We start from the raw sequence: 10122 nt of genomic DNA, 5'->3' as shown, positions 1-10122 counted from the left end.
TTACTCCATTAGTTTCCAAATTTGAATGATTAGTTTCCACCAACCGGTACCAATGCACTCGTCTAATTACTTATTTATTTTCTTTTATGATATTTCTTTTTGCTATTAAAGTTTGTAAAAAATTCTAATTACTTATTTATGTTCTTTTATGATAATTCTTTTTGTTTTTAATGTTTTGAACGGAATTCTAGTTACTTATTTATTTTCTTTTATGATAATTCTTTTTGCTATTAAAGTTTGTAACAAAATTCTATATAATTTTAGTTTCATAATACTAGAGGTTTATAAAAGCTTTTTAGTTGATTCCTTAAGTACCAGTTCTAAGGCTGTTACAAAGGCATTTTATTTGGTACAGGTTTTAAGGCTGGTGCCCCACGAGCACCTTTTAGTACCGGTTCGTAGCATGAACCGGTAAAAGAGATTTTAGTTGATTCTTTCTGCAGCTGTTTTTTAGTCCCACCTCGCCAAGCGAGAGGCACTCGCAACGGTTTATAAGCCCCGAGTGCAGAGACGATGAAGAAGAGGCTCAATGCTAACCTGCACGTTGCTTAGCTTTAAGCCTTGAGGAATAGGGTAGACTGCACGGAGCTATGTGCAGTGCAGTTTACACTATTCCGAAAGGCTTGAAGCTAATTAACGAGCATTGCGCCTCTTTTTTATTTTTAATGACTTATTACAACTCAGAAATAAATAAAAAAATAAATATAATAGAAAAGAAAAAAACTATATAAAAAACTACTCAGAAATAAATAGAAGAAAAAATAGTTGTGATTAACTTTACTAAAAAATGAGCATAGATGCGCTTATAGAGAAAATTAGACCTAAATTCATAATAAATTTTTACTAACTTCAGAGAAATTCAATATGAATTTAGGTCAAATTCCATGTATAAGGGCATCTATTTTCACTTTGAGAGGAGCTCAACAAGGCAGAGAGGGAGGGGCTTATAAACGGGTGTGAGCGCCCTTCAGTTGGCGAGGTAGGACTAAACTCTGACCGCAACGAGGACCAACCCTTTAGTCCCGGTTCGTGCCGCCAACCGGGACTAATGGGTTGCCTTTGGTCCCGGTTCGTCCCACCAACCGGGACCAATGGTGGTGGGCCAGGAGTGAGGCCCATTGGTCCCGGTTCGTCCCACCAACCGGGACCAAAAGGTCCAGACGAACCGGGACAAATGGCCCACGTGGCCCGGCCGGCCCCCGGGGCTCATGAACCGGGTCCAATGCCACCATTGGTCCCAGTTCTGGACTGAATCGGGACTAATGGGCTGACCCCGTCTGGACCATTGCCCCTTTTTTCTACTATTGTTAGTAGTAGTACTACCAATGTAGTAGCACTGTGCTACCCGTTGGTCAAATTATTACGTGCTGCTCCTCACAGTGAAGTGACAAGACCCCGCGTCGGAGATGACACCTGAGTATAGGCGCCGTGTTCGGCATACCGTAGTCAGCCTCACCGTCTACAGTCACTATCATCATGGTTGTAGAGCTAGCCTGCTTACAACTAGCCGTGCTCGACATAATTTCCCGTGCGTAGATGCCCGTGCATTGCACGAAACACCAATATTGGGGGGTGGACGGCGCCGGCAGCGGCCATCACGCCAGATTTTTCCATGGCCTTCTAGATGTGATGGGGAGGAGATAAGGCTGATTGTGAGACACAAGGAGTTGTTTGTAAATAGGGAACAAGTGTGGGCATCTTTTTGCAAAACTGGAGAAGTTTGGTTTGTATGCGTCAGATCTAGATTCGATAGCTGCTGGTGAAAGATGGCAGGCACAACATCATCACCAACTTAGGACCTGTTTGATTCGTAGGATTTTGAAAACGCAGGAATAGGACACGACAATATTACAAGTTTCAAACTGATATTACAAATGTTAGGAGTAATGCTGCACCTACAAAGAGGGAATTACTAGGAAGTTCACGTAAGAACTTTAGTTACTTTAGGTGGATGCAGCATTATCATACAAACTAAAATCCACCGCCCTGACAAGTCACTAATGAGCAAATAAGTTTTCGAGTCTCTGGCCACTTGATGTTTCAAAAACAAATTCAGCTTCTGCGGAGACTTTGTCATTTAGGCTTAGACGCTTGCGGTGATTAGCACGCCATTCATTATTGTGCCAGAGAATGCCAAACCTCATTACCTTGAGCACACTTGCCTCCAGAACAAAGAACCTGGCCAATTTAATCTCAGATGTGTTGCCTCGGTAGTCGATCAAATCAATTCATGTAAGATGGAGATCAAGGCATTCGATGAGATTGTTATAGTGCAACACATTCACTTTCGGGTGTTTTTTTATCTGCAAAAGAAGAGAACATATTAGAGCAGCTGGCTATATAAGATTGCCGTGTCATCAAGATGTACCAATATCATTCGCTCATACGATAGGGTCGACTGGCTAGTGATATTTTTTCACTCTCTCCCTCCCTCCCTCTCTCTCTCTCTCTCTCTTTCCTCTCATTTATCTAGGAGCACGTGAAGAGCTTGGCATTTGTTGCCTTCCACTATTGGCCGATGCCATATTTCTCAAATGTATGCCACATATACGCATCGATGTCAAATCAAAAGAATTTGGCACCGCTCTCGCGATGTGAGAGAGTTGGCACCGCTATGCACACAGACCCACATGTATAAACAAATCAATCAAACCAACTACACCAACCTCTCACTCTCCAAAACAAGTGTTTTTTATTGCCTCAGTCCTCTCTCTCTCCCACACAAATGTATTTTCATTGCGTGAGTTAATTTGGCACCGGGGCAAAGTAGGTGATCCAGATTGGGGCACTAGGTGAGCAATGGAGGGGCATCGATGCCAAATGCATCACAAGTGAATTTGGGACGTGTTTTGGCCTACATAGTGGAGGGCCGTCATAGCCCACTTTTGTACTACCTCATATGTAGGTCGGCAAAACACGCTCTGCTCGCCCGAAATAGCTCGTACCCACTATTTCAAAACACGCTCTCCTTGCCCGAAATCGCTCGCGCCCACTATATTCCAAAACACGCCCTCCTCGCCCGAAATCGCTCCCGCCCACTATTTGGGGAGAAGCAAAGTTACTCTACTATCCCCGAACCTCAGTACACAGACCCAAGCCGAGAAGCCTAAAGGCAGGGGTAGAACTGTAACCCCCCCCCCCACACACACACACACCTACATTTCATACAAATGACTCCGTAAGACATGATTCCACTCCCCTCCCAATCCCCCCCATTCATACCTCGTGGGCGCCAAAACACCTTCTCCCCGTAAGCTCCCTTCTCCCAAGCCGCGAAACCTCAGCCCCTCCTCCATGGCGCCCCACTGCACCAATTTCACATCTGCCCTCCTCCCTAATGCCGGAGATGCTGTCCATTTGTCGTCGTGCACTGGGTCGTGTGCCTCTTACTTCGTGCTACTGGAGCTGCCTCGATGACGGCCGCGTGAACCATCATGGAGCCGATTCACCCCCGCCATTGTTCACGGTGCCAGAGCGGCTCCAACTTCGGATCCGTCTAGAGTCCCGGCGCTGCTTCCCCATAGCCGTCGACCATCGCAACATCTCTGCTTGCCTGCCGCCGGTCGCCACCGCAACCGCGCCGGCCTCACTGAGTCGACAGCTGGAGCTGCCTACTTCACCATGCCGTCAGATAGGTTGCACCCTCATCTCAAATCACGTTATTTAGGCGTCAGTTGTCTGAATTTTTATTCTGGGCCAATCGATTCCCAATGGGAAGCAACACCCCTTGAGGCGGCGGAGCTCCTAGGCTGTCGGTTGGCTGGTGTCTAACGTAAGGGTGAGAGACCACGAGTTCGCCGCGGAAGCAGCACTTACACTACAACAAGACCCCACCTATAGCAATGCATTTTTTCGTATCTAAAAATCCATATATGCGTTGTTAGGGTCTTTACCAACGGTTTGGGATGCGTAGCCTTATCCAGTGTTGCTAGTGCATAATACAACGGTTATACTTACCGTTGGTAAAAGGAACCGTTGCAAGGCTACAACACATAAAACTGACTTCTACAACACTCATATGCGTTGGTGGTTAATGTACAGGAAGTCAAATCTCATTGCTTGGCAACAAAGAAGTTGCAACGGTTCAGGTGTTTTACATATAAAATGTGAATAATATTTTATATATTTCCAGCAATAAATTAATGCTCCACATAATGGTGATAATTATGTATATCAAGTCAGAAGAAAAAATATACACACAAGGAAGAAATCATATATTGGAAAAAACTGTGAGATTACAATTGTTGATATTACAGAAGGAATAACATCCAAATGTGATGCATAATCTAAATATTCTTAAACTGAAAGCATCCATCGACATCCCTACAAGTTAACTAAAACTTAACCGAGGAACATCATCTAACACGAACATCATCCCTACAACTTAACTAAAACTGAAAACACCCATCATAACTACAACTGAAAACAGCCATCATTGTCATCATCGTGAACTGGAACATCATCGTCATCATCGCAGTATACTTGCCACACACCCATATAAGCATCCACATATCTTTTGAATCTACATAGAAAATAACAAAATAAACTGTTAATACACAATGCATTGACATGATGCAAATAGTGCCAGGTTGCCCAGCAAATAAGAAATATTACTTCTTGCAAAGGGTCATTACTTCCGAAAAATTGATTGGCCGGCTAGATTACGACTATTACAAAGAAAAGTTGTGATCTGAAAGTATTCCCTTACAACTCAATATACGACTTCAGGTCACAACACAAACATAAACAGACTTGGAGAAAAATAAATAGATGTCATTGTGGCCTAAAAGCAAGCCACTAATAACATAGTACCTACTTAGTTGACTGGTTAAAATCACAGTAGACACTACTCATATGGAACAGTGGAAGCCACATAATGGGAAATTCAGCAATTTATGAACCATGACAGCAAGAGTTCATGTGGGTAATTCAGCAATTTATGAATCAAAGTGGTGAGATGTCAGTGGTCAGTTTAGCTATGTATGAATCAAAAAGGCAAGAGCATCTAAGAAGAAGAACTTGCATTTCCGTCTTCACAAACAGTTAAGATATGGAGATCGTATACAATTACCAGAACCATGACTACGAACACTGACGTATCTTGGACAAATCTACTCGCAGCTCCAGCCATCCATGATGTTGGCCTCCATCTCGAGAGTGCCTAAACGGATGAGTGCGACGCCTCACATTAAATTACACACAACAATAGGTACACCATTGGCAAGATAGGAGTACATAAATAGTTGAATAAGAGCGGGAAAGGAGGCTGAAAACTGGTTAGAGCTAATGTAAGAAATAAAGGAATAAATAAATAATCACCACAACAGAAATAATCTTAGTTGCAGGTAAAACCCAGTGACCTACTATGAATGTAGAGACTGGCAAATTGAAGGCCATTGAATGGCATTGAGTATTTCTTTCTTTGGAAACCTGCGCACAAACAAACAGTGAGCCTCTACTTAATAAACGACAAACATGATGATTAACAGTGAGCATCTGCCAGTGTACATGTGTGTATGCTTGCTGCAAGCATTAGTATCTGAATGTTTGCACATTAACATGCATAAAGCTCAGGTGTAGGTTGCATCTAAGTGGGGTACTGGGATTCAGTTTTATTTTCACTATGATGTACAACTGTAGTACTCCCTCCGTCCGAAAATACTTGTCTGGGGATTGGATGTATCTAGATGCATTTTAGTTCTAGATACATCCATTTGTATCCATTTCTTTGACAAGTATTTGCGGACGGAGGGAGTAGATAAGTAGCTTTTTATAGATTAGTAGATAAGTACTTGGTATAGATGAATCCTCTGCGTTGACTAGTGCATAAATGATAACTGCATGCTATGAGGGTCTAGCAAGACTAAGGAATTTAACTGGGGAGTTGCATCATAGCTTTTCAAACCAAAGGAAGAGAAGGACGTCAGTGTATAGAAATACAGTTGGAAAGTAACAGGGTATCACATTTGGCGTGTTCATGAAACTGAATGTTTGTTATCCCATAGCAACACACGGGTATTTAGCTAGTAATCCAAATTGTGTAGAATAGTAAGTGCGTACAACAATCAGTACATTAATAGGCGTGGAGTTTAGTATTTATCAGGGTTCTGAATCATATCAACAGCGTCAAAGCAACATCATAAAAGAAACATTGTGCATTATTAATTCACCTGCTCACTAAAACAAAGGTGTATGTGCTTTTCCCAACAGGTCCACGTCCTCTTGTATTTGAGCTGGATGTGAAAGCCACCATTAGCGAGCTACTACCTCAGACCTAAATAACTTGACCATCAGACTTCTAAAAAGTGTGAAATTGCAACAAAAAACATTGATTAGTAACGCATCAATACAGAGATCTATAAAGACAGGATCCCTCCTTAAATATTACAACTCTTGCAATAGACTACTTAATATGCGGTCCGCATATATGAAGTAGTGCTTCTCTACATCAAAAAAATTGAAAGGATTACCTACTAATCTATGAAGGATTGATGAGTTAGCAGCGTATAAGATTTTTTTTAAATGATGCTCCATTGATTTATTTCTTTTTGATAAGAAGGTAGACCACAGTCTACCTTATATATTCCAAAGCCAGACCGAGGTCTGAGAATTGTCTTGGTACAGAAGATGTCGGTTAAAACACCGCATAAGAGGAATAGAAATATGAGAAAGAACAGGGAGGAAGGGGAACAAGCCTCTAGACTAAAACCTGACTAAATGATGTTCCTCACGCATCAACAATGCCAGCCGCTTATGTAGGCGCTAACACAGATAAAAATAAATATAAAAAAAATTAAATCGGCATCTAAGCGCTCGTGTCTACAATGGCAGCCGCTAATTCGTGGGTTAATTTAACTACCTAGACGCTCGACGTAGAAAGAAAAAGAGCCTAGCGCTCGGTGCACAGTTTTGCGCCGACGCTTACCCTTGCACCGGGATTCAGTAAAATAATCGCTAATTGGCCGGGAATTTGAGCCTGGCGCCCATGCTAAGCGCCTGCATTGTAGATGCCCTCAGGAGCTCCGAGTGGTGCTGAAGAAAGGCCTTGAGAGAGCAATCCTTCTATCTATAGCACCATAGCTGAATCATCTCCGCGATGGCAAGGCGAGAAGCAAAATGTGGCATTGACAGACCGTCAAAGACACAAGCATTACGCACTTTCCAGAGCTGAACCGCACAGGCAGCAAAAAGCACGAACCCGTGTGGACTAACAGATCTTAATGTCCGTACAAAGTCCAGCAAGGAGTGGGATTCTGTTGCCTGCTGCAAGACATCAACTTACTCCACAGAAAGTGAGCTAGAGCGCATCTCAATATGATGTGATCCACATTTTCTTCAGCCGGACAAGTATCACAATACGGGTGCTCAATATTCATCTATTGTTTCCGATGCTCCATTTGATATCTAATAATTAATATTTTAATAGAATAGCAATTAGTGCATGAATGTAAATCAACGGAGATCAGAAGTCAGTCTGCAGGCCTATCAGTGTTCGTAAATGAATTGCACAAGGGGCAAACTTTTTTAACAGGGATTAGCTGCAATAGAATCAGGGGTGCATACATAGACGTCTACAGGAGAAGAGAAGAATAGAGGTTAGAGAAAGGGGAAGAGAGAGAGAGGACGAAGCCAGGGAAGGGGATTCACTCACCGGCGAGAAGAGGCCGACATGGCCACCGGCGCTGGAGCCGACTCCCGAAACCCTAGCCATCGGGGGAAGGTTGCGGGTGGGCTTTGGTGGTCGCGAGCACCGGATCTAGCCGCTTGGGAGGGCACCGCGGTGAGGTGGGACCTCGGGCTGTGCTTCGCGTGATGGCTGGATTCGCCGGACGTCGCTTGAATCAGCCGCCGCAGGTGGCGCAACGAGGAGCTGCGTCAACAGAGAGATGGGCTGAGAGGGATGGGTGGGTCTCCGGAGCTGCGATGTGGGAGGAGGGGAGGGGAGGGCCGGCGGCGAGGTGGGAGGATGGGAGGGGAGGGCTAGCGGCAAGGTGGGAGGAGGAGGGTGACGAGGCGGTTGGTGGCTGCGATTTGGGAGAGACCACGGGCATCGGGGGCGCTGTTTCTTGCACGTCCCTCTCTCCTTTCCTTTGTTTTTCTATATGTCCCATGATAGGGTTTTTTCAGGGCTTACCACGATAGGGTAAGAGCTGCAAATCTGCAACGGATATCTGCAACCTTTAATTTGTGTATCTATTGTGAATTTTACAACGTATAGCCAAAATGTTGTAGAATGTGTGTTACTTTATAAGGGGTATCCTTGTAGTGTTAGATGGATATCTTAGAGTTGCATGGGTTAAAGGTACTACCGCCGCTGGATCTGGATGGTGGAGAGTCTTTGTGGATTGGCCCAGGGGCGGCGCAACCACGACAGTGCGGTGGGGCGGGCAACGGGGTTTTAGTCGGGGCCACGGATGGTGAAGGCAGACTGCTCTGCCGTTGGTCGCTGGCTCTTCGGGGAAGATTCCGAACAGTGTCAGCCGGGAGGCACAAGACGGCCATCAAGCCATCCGGCATAGATCGGAAAGTACCAAAATAAAATAAAATCATGTGACCCCAACTTAGTCTTCAGTCAACAGACATGTGACAACTCTCGTACCTTGTTGTTGATCTCTTAGGGTATTTCTTCAGATCAAAGAGATGTGTCGTTCTTAACATTACGTGTTATCTGCATCTTCAGCCACACCGTCTTCCGACACACTGGAGCTTCTCCAACAAGGGAAGCATACACCAGAAGGGAGCTATAGTCCCCACTCAACAGTTCCCTGCATCGAATGCGCGCGCCCGACATGGACAACCACAACAACTGCAGGGTCATCGACATGTCAGCACATGATGCTCACTCCTATGGATGGTGGCCAGATAGGTTGTACCCTCATCTTACTTGTGTGCAACATTTATGGCTTTGTTATTCATCTAAGCATGGAAAATAGATTATCACATTTCACTGTATATTCATGCTGATCACTTACGGGTCTTGTTCAGGAGTTAACGTTGTTCCATAGTTCAGCTAAGATACTTGTTCTTTAGGTAACGTTGTTCCATAGTTATCATCCACCATCCAATGCTATTCCACAGGCTGGTGATTATAGTATTATACCACTTCTAGTATTACCTATGTTGTTCTTTAATACTTTTGTGTGCCATCTAGTTAACCTCGAGTACAAACGATACATATTCTGTAGCTTACATCTGTGTTCTCGCTTTAGTTTTTGAGCCCTTTTGCTGCTAGTTAACCCTAGTCCCACTATTTATGTCGTCTCCTACAGGCACTCATTACATAAATCTAACTACTAGTTGTCTTCCATGCATGTCAGATATAATTGCACACACTGATATATCCACAAGAACCTCACGGAGCAATGTAAATGCCAATAAACTTGATGTCAATGATACCCAATATGATGGAACATGTAAAGGAAGTTCTTTAGAAGACTTGTAGGAAGATGATGAATCCTCTTCACCCCACAAGGTCCTTGCTCTAACTTGGCCCTTGATATGGGTACAACATGCATATAATTTCCTGGAGTGTATCTACTCTGTTGCAATGCCATGTGCTTAGCATGCTGATCATGCATGTAAATATGTCATGCCTTCTTGTTTTTCAGTACCTATTTCATTCATGATAAAATGTTTTCAAATTCAAGTACTGTCATTCTACTCTATCGCAATGCCATCTGCTTAATTTGGACATCATGCTTCTGAATATCTTATGCAATGTTATTCATTAGTATGTACTTCATCTGTCTACCGTACCATGGCTTTTTTACATTGAAGTGTTGTTCTAGTGCTCTGTTGCAATGCCATCTTAGTTTCCCAATCATACACATGTATGTTGCCTTAGTTTTTTTTGTATGTATTCCGCTAGCATACAGTTTTACATTCAACTAGTGTTTTTTTACTGTGTTGTCCTGTCGTATCCCTAGCTCTTACACCATACTCCCTCCATCCGGATTACATGTTTCCGAAATGGATAAAAAAGGATGTATCTAGAACTGAAATATGCCTAGACCCATCCATTTTTTTCCGGATGGAGGGAATACATGTCAATATGCCATGCCTTTCTATTCTTCAAAATCTATTCCATCTCTGTTGTAGCATGTTTTATAATTGAAGCACCAT

The 10122-nt window shown here is 43.5% G+C and overlaps 1 protein-coding gene across 1 annotated transcript; it reads right to left on the bottom strand.

The window, feature by feature from the left end:
• Nucleotides 1-4482: 4482 nt before the first annotated feature.
• Nucleotides 4483-8063, bottom strand: LOC123110259 (uncharacterized; the record flags this gene model as incomplete). The annotated part of the gene is given in 5 exon segments (XM_044530733.1): nt 4483-4522; nt 5072-5161; nt 5365-5430; nt 6171-6233; nt 7652-8063. Coding segments are annotated over 5 exon segments (319 nt in total), but the record flags the coding sequence as incomplete, so codon positions are not given.
• Between the last annotated feature and the right edge of the window lie 2059 nt (nt 8064-10122).

This window comes from Triticum aestivum, chromosome 5B (genome assembly GCF_018294505.1).
Source record: "Triticum aestivum cultivar Chinese Spring chromosome 5B, IWGSC CS RefSeq v2.1, whole genome shotgun sequence".
NCBI classification, from domain to species: domain Eukaryota; kingdom Viridiplantae; phylum Streptophyta; class Magnoliopsida; order Poales; family Poaceae; genus Triticum; species Triticum aestivum.
This window is presented reverse-complemented; position numbering and strand designations above follow the sequence as displayed.